This window comes from Glycine max, chromosome 20 (genome assembly GCF_000004515.6).
Source record: "Glycine max cultivar Williams 82 chromosome 20, Glycine_max_v4.0, whole genome shotgun sequence".
NCBI classification, from domain to species: Eukaryota; Viridiplantae; Streptophyta; class Magnoliopsida; order Fabales; family Fabaceae; genus Glycine; species Glycine max.
The window spans coordinates 43,101,264-43,116,497 of record NC_038256.2 but is presented as its reverse complement, the minus strand read 5'-3'; the positions used below and the strand labels follow the sequence as shown (position 1 = coordinate 43,116,497).

At 31.9% G+C, this 15,234-nt stretch overlaps 1 protein-coding gene across 1 annotated transcript; it reads left to right on the top strand.

Annotated features, from left to right (window-relative positions):
• Positions 1 to 6,018: 6,018 nt before the first annotated feature.
• Positions 6,019 to 13,577, top strand: LOC100808783 (NAC domain containing protein 50). Its single transcript, XM_003556255.4, has 4 exons — positions 6,019 to 6,527; positions 6,728 to 7,017; positions 7,340 to 7,552; positions 12,721 to 13,577. The coding sequence occupies exons 1-4, from the start codon at positions 6,287 to 6,289 to the stop codon at positions 13,372 to 13,374; spliced, it is 1,398 nt and encodes a 465-aa protein (XP_003556303.1). The 5' UTR covers positions 6,019 to 6,286; the 3' UTR covers positions 13,375 to 13,577.
• The last annotated feature ends 1,657 nt before the right edge of the window (positions 13,578 to 15,234 follow it).

The window sequence follows — 15,234 nt, the reverse complement described above, 5'->3', positions numbered from 1 at the left end:
TATTGTTAAAGATATGATTTTTTTTTTGAAAAAAAAATATTTATTTGTTGTTTCTAAAATTTACAAAAATGATGTATTTTTAGATTTTTTTAGTATGAAGCTAAACTATATATGATATTTTTATTAAATATAAGAATTAGGAATGAACCCAATTTTATACGATTAAAACTAAAAAAATATATTTCATTTCAAGGACCTAAAAATTAATATATTTACTGAGTAATTTAGATGAGTTGAAAATACCCATTTGTATTGAATTTTATGTTGTGTAAGAAATTAGATGAGTAATGTAGTAACCTTTTTTAGAATGCATTTTTTTATTAATTGAAATTTATTAAGACACAAAATTATTAATAAAACTTGTTAGTGTTTGGTTTAGTTTTTTCCTTTTAAAAAGAAAAAAAAAAGTTACATGATACATTTAGGGAAAAGAGAATCCTTCAAAAATCAAAGGATGAAAACAAAGAAACAAAGAATAATTTATTAAATAACATAATCAAATGCGAGACAAAGAAACAAAACATTATCTATTTATAACATAAATAAGCTAAATTATTTTTTAAAAATAACTTGTACATTTTATTTTACCCGTCTTTTCTCACTCATTTTAGACTAATCAATACGAGACAAAGGAACAAAACAACATCTGTTAAATAAATAAAATATTATTTATCTTATTAAAAAAATTATATATTTTTAAAAGAATACAGAATATCTCAGACGGAGTTACGACAACTTAAAATATAATATAAACTCATGTTCAAGATACAAGTCTAATTTCAAAAATTTAGACCATCAAAATTAAGCTCCAATCAATTCGAAATGGTGAAAGGGGGCAGCTTATGCATATTCCTGAAGGTAAGGTATCGCGGCATTTCTGAAAAAATTTCTTAATAATACAAAATATTACTAATTCCTTCTTAAAAGAAAATCCATTATTTTGCGAACAAGGGGCAAGTAAATATTTGTGGTCAAACACCTGAATTCCAAGTATAAGTACTCTGGGACCCACTGTAGTTGTCGTCATAAGCATGTGACTAAAATGAACTTAAATTTTAAATATTAGAGTATGTATAATATTTTTAAAATTTAATTAAAATATATTAATAATATTAAAAAAATATGCTATTATTTAATCAAAGCTTATTAAACCAATACTTACTACTACTATATTAAAGATAGAGTTAGAAAAAAAAAATAAGGATAAGGACACGTGGGGCATATGCAACAGGATGAGTACACGTGCAACACATGCCACTCAGGCATGATTATAAAATCTAAGCAACAAAGGCCCACGGGCACTATTTTTCCGAGTTCTGTCTCCCAAGCAATAAGACCACCATTTTCACTTCACACTACTTTTAAACAAGTAAATTATCTTTTAGCAAGAAAACAAAGACACTAATATGAAGAGTTTTTTTTTCTTGATAACTTTTTAGTTCCTAATAAATAAAAGATTTTCTACTTTAGTTTTTTAAAAAAGTTTTTAGATTTTAATCTTTTAATATTATTTAAATCATAAAAAATACAAAAGATCATAAATAATATAATTTTTCGAGCTTCTAATAAAAATATTTCAATTTTAAATTTTTTAACCAATAACCTAATTATAATTAGAATCTTGTTAATCAATATCTTTGAGATTTAATTAAAGAACTAAAAAAATATTTATTATAAAAATCATTAAAATAATATTTTAAAAAATCATAAATAACATAATTTTACTTCAATATAGAAAAATCATTTAATTTCTTAATTCATTTTAAAAACACAAGCTAACATTTGTCTTGTAATTATAAGTAAATAAACATGGAGTATTTATGGATAGTAATCTTAATAGTGAATAAAGAATATAGTTACTATAATGGTGTATATGATTTAGAAGATAAAAACATAAAAATGAAAATAAATAAAAATTAAAGTAAAGTAAAATATAAAAAATATAAAATTTCTTTTTAATATTATTTTTTATATTTTCTCTTTCAAACTCACTCTAAATGCTAATGTGAATGTGGTAAGTGATTGGAACGTGTATGGTTGGATAACAGATTACAGGGATAGATCCTCGAACAACTCAACTGAACAGTAAAATCATATAGACAAGTAGGAAAAGGCTGTAGTACAATTTGGATAGGGCTACACAACCACACACACCTTGCACTCAACCCAACCAACCACCAGTGACTTTTTCTCTTTACTCTTTCCTTCTTTCATCTTTGATCATTGCCATTTGCCAAAGGTTAAAAATTTCTCACCCTTTTCTTTGTTGCCTTTTGGGTATTAGCATCAAATTATTATTTATTGCCCAACGACAATTTACAAGCCTCAATGCGGATGATTAATGTTTTCCAATAAAATTCGGGGGGAATTTTCAAAAATAAAGCTGGAAAAATAAGTAAGAGAAATGTTATTTTTATAAATTTATTGGTTTTTATAATAATTATCTTTAAAAATTATATATATCGCATATTTTTATTAATTGATAGTTTAATTTTTTTTATATTAATAGTGCATAACAATTAAAGTTCATAATTTTTTAATTTTTAATAAAATTTAATCAATAATACAAAGTGGCATTATTTTTAATAAAAATATTTATATTAATAGTGCATAACAATTAAATGTTTTTTTTAGGACTAATTTTTTTATTAATCTAAATAAATTTATACTTAAATTTTTTAAGTAAGATATTGTATTGTTTTTAAGGCTCATGAAAAAAAAAATATTTGAGAGTGAAAACTCAACTAGAGATTATTCAACTATTTTTTTTTAACAAAAATTAATTTTCAATGAACCTAATTAATACTTTACAACAATATCATGCTGACAGTGTTAAACAATAGTATTTGTTAGCACTCCATAAAACTTTGAGTTCAATTTACATGTAATATTAATATAAAAAACTACACTGTAAATTAATAAAAAAAATCATGATAAATATGGATTTTAATTAATGTGATTATTGAGAATAATTTAATTGCTATGTAATATTAATGTAAAAAAAAAATTACAGTGTCAACCAATAAAAATTATTAGTATTATATATGATTTTAAGATAATTATGATAGAAGTCAACAAATTTATTATACATGTTAATTTGTGGTTGAATGGTAATGTAAAAAAAATATAGTATTAATGTATGGATTATTGTTGGTTGGAATTTATTGAAAATTAAAAAGTTATGAGTAAAATTATTTTGTATTTCTTTTGTAATTCAATTACAAATCCCAATAAATTAAAACTTTGTTAATTTGTATAGTGATTTTGGTAAAAGTTATAAAAATAATTAATTACAAATATTTTTGTTCACTCTTCGTGATTAGTCATACAAATTGGTCTCGTTTTTTAAAATGCTCAGAGCTAATGAAAGGAAAATAGAACCAAATTAAATCATTTTAAGAAAATAAGAGATCTAATTATATATTTTTAAAAATAAAGGACCAAGTAAACCTACCAAATGAATAAAATAATTAATTTAACCTTTCAATTATAAATAAGTAGTATAGAAGATTAAGTATGGCGATAAAGATAAAAATAGTCGTCTGAGATGATTGAAAAAAAAATTCTTTAGACTAGTTGTAAAATAAAATTAAAATTTATAAATATATTTTAAATGAATACAAAATACAAATAAGATGTTCAATGTATAAGATTGAGATAAAACAAATTACTCCATAACAGTGAAAATACTTTTTAGAAACGATTTTATTCGATATTTTTTTTTTAAAAAACACTTCTTTTTCTTCTTTTTTTTGGCATGCCTAAAAACACTTCTATTTAGGATGTTTGCGGGTTTGGTTGAGTTGGTTAGAAAAAAAATCATTGAATTCAATTATTTTGATTTCCTTGATTCATCATGTAGTCACTTTCATTTAGAATTTAAATTTGATTTAGTCCAATATAATTTAAGCAGTTTGGATTGTATCAATTTTTTATTTTTTCCTTTAGAGAATATGTTTAATGAATTATGAGATATATATAATAAATATAGTAGGAAATAATTTAAAATACTAAATATCCCATTTATAAATCATTGTATGGCTGATTGTAGTATAGCTCTGAAAATATATATTATTAAAAAACTTCAAGCAACTTGATAATTATATTTATATATTTTTATTTTACTAATTACTAGAAAAAATATATTTCATTAAATATATTTTTCATACGTAAGTTATGCAATATTTTAAAAATAAATAAAAATGTGAGTGAATTCATAATTTAAAAATAAAAAATACATGTATGTATAAATTTGGTTTGTACCGGATTAAATTGATTTTCAAAATCAAATGTGAAAGAGACAAGTAGTTAAATTTGTCCCTTATCATGCATGTCAATCTAATAAAAATGAGAAAGAACGAGAAGAAAATTACGAGACAAAAATTAAATTCTTGACATCAAATACTTTACAAACTCTATCATAAAAGTCATAGTCAACATTATATGGATCATTTATTTAAATGACATTTTATTATTTTAATAGCTCAATATTCAATAAAATTAAAATTATTGTAATGGGATTTTTGTGGACTTTTTTCAAACCTAATAAAGCTTCACATGGAAGAGGATGAATTTAAAAATCTTATAATTTTTTTAACCCCACCATTTTTGCAAGCAAAAAGACGGGGATATTCAAATTCATCCCTTTCCGTGCATATCAATCTAATAAAAATGAAAAAGGCAAAACATTCGAACAGAAATTGAATTCTTAGCATTAAATATTTTAAATTTTTTATCATAAAAGACATGGTTAATATTATTTCACCATTATTTCAATAACTCAAAGCTTAATGATTTTTTTAAAAAAATAATTACTTCTTTGTGAGTTTCCATGAACCTAAAAAATCTGAGGAGAATGAAGATTTGTGAGTTTCCATGAACCTAAAAAATCTGAGGAGAATGAAGATTGGGGAATGAATTTTAAAATTTTGATCCTGTCTTTTTTAAACCTAAACTGACCCGCTTTTTTCAGGAAAAAAGATAAGAATAGTTAAATTTGTCCCGTATCATACATATCAATCTAATAAAAAATAAAAAATAAAAAAGACCAGAAAATATGAAATATGAATTGAATTCTTAGCATTAAATACTTTACCATAAAAGTCATATTCAATATTATTTGAACCATTGATTTAGATGACTTTTTTTTTAATAACTCAACATTTAACAAATTTCAAAATAATATAAATTGATGAATAAATCACATTCACGCTTCTTATATTTTGAACCTATTAATTCAAGCCCTTAAGTCGAATATAAGTCAACATTTCTTGGCATTGATTTACTGACTTAAGGACTATTCTTAACCGAACATATCCTAAACTTAATAAGTTTTACCAGCAACAGTTTGACCCCCCCTGCTTTGATCTCAACTGTACATTAAAGCTTGAAACAACTCCCAGTAGCATTAACGACAATCTTCTATCGATTTAGAATAATTCAAATACAAACTCGACTATGCTGCATAAAAGATAAAAATTTCGTCACAAGAAAATCACATTATCATAAATTCATAACTCCTCTTAACAACAAAAAGGCTATAAAACTACCATGTAAAAAAATGAGTTAGATTTTTTGCTAAGATGAAGTATGCATGTAAAACTACCATATAAAAAAATGACTACGTAAAAATTTTAAAAAAAATGTTTGAGGTATAAAACTATATAAAAAAAGTAGAATAATATAATTTGAGGGGCACAATGCTTATTTGGTCCTGAAACAAGATGATAACCCTAATAAGAATGGGCCATATATGGGAAATGTGACTGAGGATGGTCCCAAATGATTTCCTCCCAAGAATAAAAAGAAGGAAATCAGCTCATTTATTCACTTCCGAATTCGATAGCAGTAAAACGGTAAAAGAGAAAAGAAAAACCAAATCTTGCGTTTTCCCAAAAAGTCCCGTTGAATCCATATCCACACCATTTAATTATTTTATTCATTTACAGTATGCAATCCAACTAAAGTAAAAAAAAATCCAAACAAAATAAAGGGGTCAGATTATTTTTGATTTGTTGAGTTTCAAAAGACAGCACAATGCAACCTAAAAACAAGTTTTCATTTGGAAGAAATTAAAATATAAAAAGATGAAAAATATAAAATCTCAATCCCTGGAGGTCACCAAGTGTTAGAATTTCTTGTCATTGAAGGTACCCTCTTTTTGTTGCTTGACCCTCAATCAAAGACCCATCTTTTCCGTTTGGCGTAGGGAACTTCACCACTGAAGCCCTAATCCACCGTATCCATCCACCGCAGCACACACTCCTTTTGCTGCTTCTTCTCCAACATGGGTCGCGAAACTATGTGCCTTTCAACCCCACCACCAACCACTGCCACCACCACAGTGAACCCAGTGCCGCCACCGCCACCAGCACCACCTACCTCTCTTGCTCCAGGCTTCAGGTTCCACCCAACTGATGAGGAGCTTGTTATTTATTACCTCAAGCGCAAGGTTTCTGGCAAAAGCTTCCGATTTGATGCCATATCTGAGGTTGACATATACAGGAGCGAACCCTGGGACCTAGCAGGTCACTCCCTCTGTTTCCACTTTATTTCACTTTATTTCCACCTTTCTGTGCTTAAATTTGAAATCTTTGTTGTTTTATTTCTCTGGGTTTTTTTTTTGGTTTTTCAAGTGCTTTACCTTAATGGGGTTTCTGGGTTTTTTTCAATGATGTTTTTGTTTTTTTGACTCCTGTGGATGTTTGTGGGTTGAATGTTTGAATAGACAAGTCAAGGTTGAAGACTAGGGACCAGGAGTGGTATTTTTTCAGTGCATTGGACAAGAAATATGGGAATGGTGGGAGGATGAACAGGGCTACCAGCAAAGGGTACTGGAAAGCCACTGGGAATGATCGACCGGTGAGGCATGACCAAAGGACCGTGGGGCTGAAGAAAACGTTGGTGTTTCATAGTGGCAGAGCTCCTGATGGGAAGAGGACTAACTGGGTCATGCATGAGTACAGGCTTGTTGAAGAGGAGCTTGAGAGGGCTGGGACTGGATCCTGTCAGCCTCAGGTGAGTGAGATTACAGAATTAATTTTTAGAAATTGAAGCCTGAGATAGGCTTAAACTGTGGATTTGTGCTGTTTCCTTGCTGCAACTGTGAGCTCTTCCCATTTTCTTGTTGATAAAATGAGGAGCTTAGCTTAGTTATTTTATGTGGTTCCCGAACCCTGGCGAACTGAAAATTGTGTATATGACACTTGGATGCAGGTGTTTGAGCTTTGTTCTTTAGTAAATGTCGAAAGAATAGCTTGCTATGTACTGCAATATGGACATTGTTATTATGTTACAAATGGTTAATAATTTTTTTGCATTTCTCTGTTCGATGGAGAAGGATGCGTATGTTTTGTGTAGAGTGTTTCACAAAAATAACATAGGACCTCCAAATGGGCAACGGTATGCGCCCTTCATTGAAGAAGAGTGGGATGACGCATCAGGAATGGTTCCAGGGGCAGACCATGTGGATAACCGCTCTTTTGCCCACCAACCACGTGTTGAAGGCAATGGTGGTGTTTTATGCGCTGAAGGGAGAAATGGTGTTGTACAGGTTAGTTCCCTCCAAGTTTTTTGGGTTTATATTCAATATTTGTTATTAATAATTAATTTTGTGGATTCATCTTGGAATAAATTTATTGTTGCTTTGCATTTAATTTATTTACGATCATTGATTATTCGTTAAAAAAAAGTGTTATCAATGGTGGAAGGCCAATTTCCATCATATAAACATGCCATTGCGGCCAATGGCATCGGTATAGCTGGCCTCCCTTCACAAAATGCCTATGGTGGTTGGCAAAAAATCTGCCACATCATTCCACCATGGTGGCCATGGCACTGCTATTGCAAAAAAATGCAACAAATCCCAAACCATTCTGCCATGGGTTTGAGAAGCTTTGTTGCTTTTTTTTTTTTTTTACTCTAGTTATTTTGAGCCTTCCTTGTTAAGGAGGACTCTTTATCCTCCAAACTCATTGTATTTTCTTCCTTTTTGCCATAATGATTCTTTTGTTCTTTTTTTAAAACAATAGTAATATAACAGTCAGTTTCAATTTAATATGTTGATCATATGTCAGTTGTAAATGTGCAATAATAGTGTTCCCCATGCTACATCGGTATTTTGTCCGTTTCTCTTTTCTCCCCGAGGTGGATTCTTTATCCTTCATATTCTCCTACTTTGTCTATTTTTGTCTTAATGTTTTCTTTTTCTTTTTTCCAAAGCTAAAAAATTATATGCCGTAAGTTATGTTTTTTTGGGTATTTGTCTTAGTCTATTATATATAAGTTGATTCAATTCAAATAAAAATGATCAATTGATTCAGTGGATTTTGCTATTCGTTTTTCAAAAGACCAAGATTTTGACCATTGAAAATCGATACATGCACTAATAAAATTTTAGTAGATACTGTATGCCAGAATCACTTTCAAGTGACACAATACTTCATCTTTCTCTGGTCACATTGCTTTCTTGAATGGGTGATTGCTTTTGAGTGGCACGATTTTTCATCTTGAATGTTGGATGTTCATTGACCTTTCTAAGATAGGTGATTGCTTTTTCTTACCTTATATACTTATCTTCAGAGGAATCTTGCAACATGAAAATTCTCAATGCAGGTTGTGGAATTGTGGAAAGTTGTTCTATTTAAGAGTTTGTGGAAGATTATGGGATTCTTTAAACTACCAATTGGATTCCAAAGACAATTGGAAAGAATTGAGCAAGCACTCATTTTAGAGTGAAGGGCCATTTTAGCTTGAAACAAGGTGAAAATGAAAGATCTTAAATTTGTGGGTACATTTGTAGGAACTAATCTGTTTCACCGGCCTTCCTCTTTACTGTGAAGGTGTGAACCCTTCCAAAGACAAAACCAGATGTGGTTATCAAGTTTGTCCAAGGCCATTGATTTAGTTGGGCGTGGTGTTACCATCAACACAATGATGAAGAAGATGCTGCAACTCCAACAACCTTAATCCACAAATTGGCTATAAAGGATGAGTACTAAAGAGACCCATTTTGCACCATTGAAATAAATGTACAAAGATTTTATATAGTGACAGATATTCAAGGAACAACCTTTCTAGCTCTACCAACAAACCCAACATCGAGAATTTGAGAGTCCTAATTGTGAGTTTGTGACCAAGAGGACCTTACCTTTTCTTTTTTGCATTCTTAGAAAATTTTGTGGTTTCTTTGTGAGGTTGTACCTCTGTAGGAGTTAGGTTGGTAAGGAAAAGTGAACTTTGGGGAAGAATTGTTCCTTTATAGAACGGATAAAATCCATAAAATTTTGGATATTATCCAGAGTAAATACTAAGGGTGCCATTAGTTATGATAAGTTTGCAACTTGCATGGATTGATAATGTTTTTGTTGCTAACAAATTAAAGAAGCCATAGGTATCTCATCCTAAATATCACAGAACCAAGTTACCTAGATGACTTTAACAATCATGGGTGTTAGGGGTGTTGGTGTGGTTGTATATGATAATATTAGATATTATTTGTAATTAAGTAGGATTGTGATTGTAATTAGGGGGTTGATTGTGTACATTTAATTTGTGTCTTGTTTCCTTAGTGTAGCCTTATTAGGATCTCTCTCTCTCTATGTGTGTGTGTGTGGGGGGGGGGGGGGGGGGGGCATTTTTCTACATTTTAATCAAGAGAAACAATTCAATCTTTCTTCTCTATCTTCAAGTCGGTATTAAAGCTACCGATTCTAGGGGGCTCTGCTTGTGCATTCAAACCCTACCCTCCTTCATTACAGGATTTTTTTGGCACCTTTAGAAGTGCAAACAACCAAGGTAGCACTATCAGCACCCTTAACCACCACCATTGCCACACCGTTGACTGCTTCCTTGGTTGATCTGATAGATGTTGTCATCGAAGTTCTGATATGTTGCCAATCGCAAGTAGAGCTACTGGTGCATGTAAGCCACAAGCTGCCATCTTGTCTTTTGTTCATGATCGCGCTGCCACAAAATCAACAACCCATTGTTCCATTTCAGGGTTCATCTTGCTCCAACTCCCACCCCTTTCTTGGATATTGAAAGCCCTTGGGTTTCTCCCTCTTTGAGCTGGTTACGATTTCTTAACCATAGAAAAGAAATCTATCTCCTTTAATAAGGCATCTTACACTTGCTCTTTGACCATGTGATGCATAAAATAAGGGTTTATCACCATTACTGGTAAGAGTTCTCTTAATGTCTCTAGTAATGTGACTGAGGATATCTAGATACTCAACTTAGGTGTCATTAAGGTCGAGCAATGGTCGATTTTGGATGTCGCCACTGGCTGAAGATTTGCATCTGGTGAAGTTTTTTGCAACAATGATGTGACATAGCGAGTTGAGGTTGAGGGTGAGTTTGAGGCCTTTTCCACCTAATGAGAAAGTCAGAAAGAAGATGAGTTTGAGGCCTTTTCCACCTGATGAGAAAGTCAGAAAGAAGAGAGACGGAGAAAAATGAAATTTCAAAAGTGACTGCATTGTTCTTTCTCTTCTCAAATAAAGTCTGAACACTGCATGAAAAATAAAGCATATGTGAAGTGACTGCACAACTCTACTATCTTAGGTTCTTTCACACACTTTCAGCAGGGTTCGGATTCAGAGAAAATGTCACACTCTTCCAAATGTTTGTTCCCAAAGTTTACCAGGGAGAAGCAATGTTAATTACCACTTGTGTGATCGATAGGCTGCCCTCTCAATCTCTCATGTCCTGATTGGCAGTATTTTGATACAATACATGTTGTCCTTCTTTCCTTCCTCTCATATCACAACTTGTCTTCCACCTCATGTGTTTGGTTTTGCTTCCTTTGCTTATGTTTACAACCAAAATCGTTGCAAGTTAGACCCTTGGGTTGTCAAGTCTGTTTTCATTGGGTATGCATCAAACAAAAAGGGATACAAGTGTTATCATCCCTAGAGTGTCCATTGAGTAGAATCACCGAATAGGAAGTGAAAAGGAGAGCTCAGGTATAGAGAAGGCATGATATAAGAGACTGGCAGGGAGAATTATTTACTTGGCCCATACTAGATCATATATTGCTTATGTGACAAGTGTGGTCACTCAATTCATGCATGATCCACGTGAAGGACATCTACAAACAGTAAATAAGATTCTTCAATACTATGCAGACTATGCAGGCCAATATAGATAGAAGATCCACCTTAGGATATTACATGTTCTTGGTTGGAAACTTGGTGACTTGGAGTAAAAAGAAACTGTGGTTGCAAGGTTGAGTGCAGAGGTAGTGTTTCAAGCTATGGATCATAGAATTTGTGAGGTGCTATAGATGAAGAACATATTTGATGACATCAGGATAAAGTATGAGAAACCTATAAGGCTATATTGTGATAATAATTTTGCCATCAATATTGAACACAATCTGAAACATAACAAAACCAAACATATAAAAATAGACCAACACTTCATCAAAGAAAAGTTAGAGAGTGGTCTAATAACTAACTACCGCACACATCCTTTTCGGGGCTTCAGTTGGTGGATGTGCTTTAAACGGGTCTCTCCACAGAATGATTTCAAATTCTTACTTGCAAGATAAGAATGACAGATGGCTATGTATGATTAGATACGACCTGTAATTAAGTAGGATCGTGAGTGTAATTATTGTAATTAGGGGTTGATTGTGTACAGTTTTAATCTGTGATTGGTTTCCTTATTTCTTTTATTAGTGTATCCTCATTCGGATTTATACATGTGTGTACAGTTTTTCTACATTTTAGTCAAGAGAAACAATTCAGTCTTTCTGTCTCTTCTCTAATTTCAAGTAGGGGTCTTCCATGTCTTTGTGCTGGTTGGTTAAGGGTGATAAAGATTACTAAGGCTTTGGTACAGTGATTGGTGGAGAAATTCAGTGACAGCAAATTTTAGATGAGACAAAATCTGAAGTTTTGTATTTGAGATGAAAAAGGCCATTGGTGTGAATCTTGAGCTCACTATAATCGTTTTTTGGGTATATTGGAAAGGACTCTAAAGTTTATGTGTGTAATAAGAAAGGTATGAATCTATGGGAATCATGTCTTCAGAAGCAAGACCTAAGGATTCCACAGGACAAGAAATCTTGCAGATGTCAATCATCATCATTAGATTCATAGCACCCTTTTAAGACTGGTTTCTAGATTTCATTATGCTTCCTTATTTGATTTGATAAGGATTAGGAGTCTAGTACCAGTTAATATGGGTTTATCCTCTGCCTGTATCATATCATTACACATCATATATCAATATTAAATGATATTACTGTTCTCTTTATTCCTTCTCTATCTAAATCCCTATAATTTCAAAAGCACCCAACATTTAGTATAGTGATACAGCTCTAGTCTTATTGTTGTTTGGTAAAATTCCCCTTTAAGCTTAAAAGTCACCTTTCTATCACAAAGAACGTTTGATGCTGTTGATTTTATTAGTAGAAGAATTAGCTTCTACATTTTTGTGGTTTATCTGCCAACATTGATTCACTGATTTGGAATTTGACTCATCAAATGTGTATTTTTCAAGTTGTGTTTTAGTAGTCTTTCTTGTTTCTTAAGATTTCCAGTTTTTACAACTTATTAAAAGATGAGTGACTCAATTGTGGATGATGGATTCTTAAGTTTATTTGTAACATGTCTATTCGCACATATATGCTGTTTTATAAAGAAATATTTCTTTGTTCTGACCATTGCAATACAACTTCTGTTTTATATAGTCTTTTTGTTTTAATTGTTGTAGGACACTCAATCTTTCAACAAAGCTCCATTTGATGTGAACAAGCTTCCTATAGAAACTCAAAATCTTCTAGCTGTGTGCAAGAGGGAAAGCATGGCTGAGTATCCATCACCTGAAAAGGATGATAATAATTGTAAGCACATGGATGACTACCCTTCACCTCAAACAGATAATCCAAAGCCTTTCTCTCAAATATACAAACGAAGGCGTCATAACTTGAACTCCAACAACTCTAATGTTTCTGGAGATTCAGTCCGAACCAGCCAGGATCCGTGCTCCTCTACAATAACTACCGCTGCAACTGCACTCCCAACCGCAACTGTTGCTGGCACAGCCACCAACACTGCACCGAAAAAACATTTTCTGTCTGCACTGGTGGAGTTTTCCCTGCTAGAATCCCTTGAATCAAAGGACAACCTTGCTTCAATTAAGGCACCGGATTTTGACACTGAAAATCTCGAGTCATCCATGCCTCCAAGTTGCGCAAAGTTCATCAAGCAAATGCAGAGTGAGATGCAGAAGCTTTCAGTTGAAAAGGAGACGATAAGGTTTGAGATGATGAGCGCACAAGCGATGATTAACATTCTCCAGTCTCGCATCGACGTTCTCAGCAAAGAAAATGAGGATTTGAAGAGGATGGTGGCCCAAAATCCATAGGAATTGGCAATGTCATGCCCTTGTATCAGTGTAAGTTAGTTACAACTGAGTAATGAAGCTCAGTCTTCCGGATATTTTCTTATTTTTCTGAGTAAGAATTGTAGTTCGTTTCTTTGGCTAAACTTATTTTAAACTTGTCATCGTGTATCATATGACTTTCAGTTTCCCATTGTTGTGAAAATATGGCCATGTTAGCATCTCAATTTGATAGCTGAAAATAGCAGAATCGATAATTCTTTTAGAGTGTGTTTGGATAGGATAATTTAATTAGGTAATATATTTTTATAGGAAATTAAATTCTTTTTTATTAAAAGTAACTATTTGGATATTTTAGTAAAAGAAATTCAAAATTTTAGAATTTTAAAAGGGATTTTAGTTAGTTGAAAGAATAGAATTTCAAATTCTATCTTTAAGTGAGTGAATTTGGAAATTCTTCTCTCCCTTGCTACCATGCCCCTCCTCTGCCACCTTCACCTCGGCGACAACTTCTTCTCCGGTCAGATCCCTCTCGAGTATGACACCTGGTAGCACCTCTAGTACCTTGCCCTTTTCGGCAACAAGCTTGCCGGCAACGACCTCTCCAACAACATGCTCTCCGGCTAACGTTAACTCAGAGAATTGTTTTAGGGATTTTCTGCTCAAGAGGTCTTACTCGTTTGGATTTGAATGGAGTCTGGCGTCGGAGAGGATGGTGATGGAATCAGCAACGGCGTCGATGTGGCGGTACCGAAGAGGGAGTAGTAGTTTCTGGAGCAAGAGGCCTTCGCCATTCGGATCATTGGAGAAGTCAAGGGTGTTTTCGTTCAGTTATTATAGAGGGATGAAGTCACCGTTCTTCCGGAGGAGGGGTTTTTCCCGTTGTCGGAGTCGAGCGTGAGGTATGGCAGCGGGGGGAGCTGAGTCCGATGTTTCTGCGGTCGTCGGGGGTGGCAGCCGCAGTGGCGTTCTCGTCGAGCTAGCTGAGGTGCGAAGATCCCAAGGCACTGATGTCGTCGGAGAGGTTTAACCGGAGGTAATTTTGTGATTTGGTGGTAATTTTGTAATTATTGAAGAGAGAGGTTGTATCCAAACACAAAATTTTAAAAATAAAAGAATTTAAATTGAAGCATTTGAAATTCTCAGAATTTAAAATTTTTTAGAATTTTAAATTGTCTCATCCAAACATATTCGTATGGACATTCGGTAAGAAAAACATTAATTAACCCCTTTTATTTGCAAAATTATTATGAAAAGGAAGATTTTCATTATTTTTAGATTATGAAAATATCTATGAAATAAAAATAATTTTTGAAAATATATTTTGACATTGATCAGGATAATATTTGTTCCTATGTATGCTTCGACAATGAAAAACTTGGAGTTATACGTTCTTTTGTAAAAAATATTTGTATGTTTTTTTTTAAAAATATTTAATCTTTTATTTAAAGGCTCCCATGATAAACAACTTAGAAATAGATATCCAAAGTAGTTATCATTGATCTTATTAGACTTTCGTGGCAACTAAATCAGAATTGCATCAAAGTGGCTATAGTTTTTTTTTTTTTACTGCCAAAGTAATCGTTGAACCTTTGTTTTAATTAATTTAAAAAAAAACTATAAGAGCTGAATTTTAATAGCCATAATAAAATATTTTTAAAAATTATGACTATTAAATTACTACAACTGACCTTTTCTCTATTTAAATATTTCATTAATTCATTTAATGATCAAGTAATAAAAAAGTAGATCCTGATTATCTTTTGGTTCGGTATTTTTTTTAGATAACGTACAGTTTTTATTTTCTTGGATACAAATATCCTGATTATTTTATTTTTTCATAAAATTACTTGATTCTAATTGTTCTAATTTTTTATCATACTT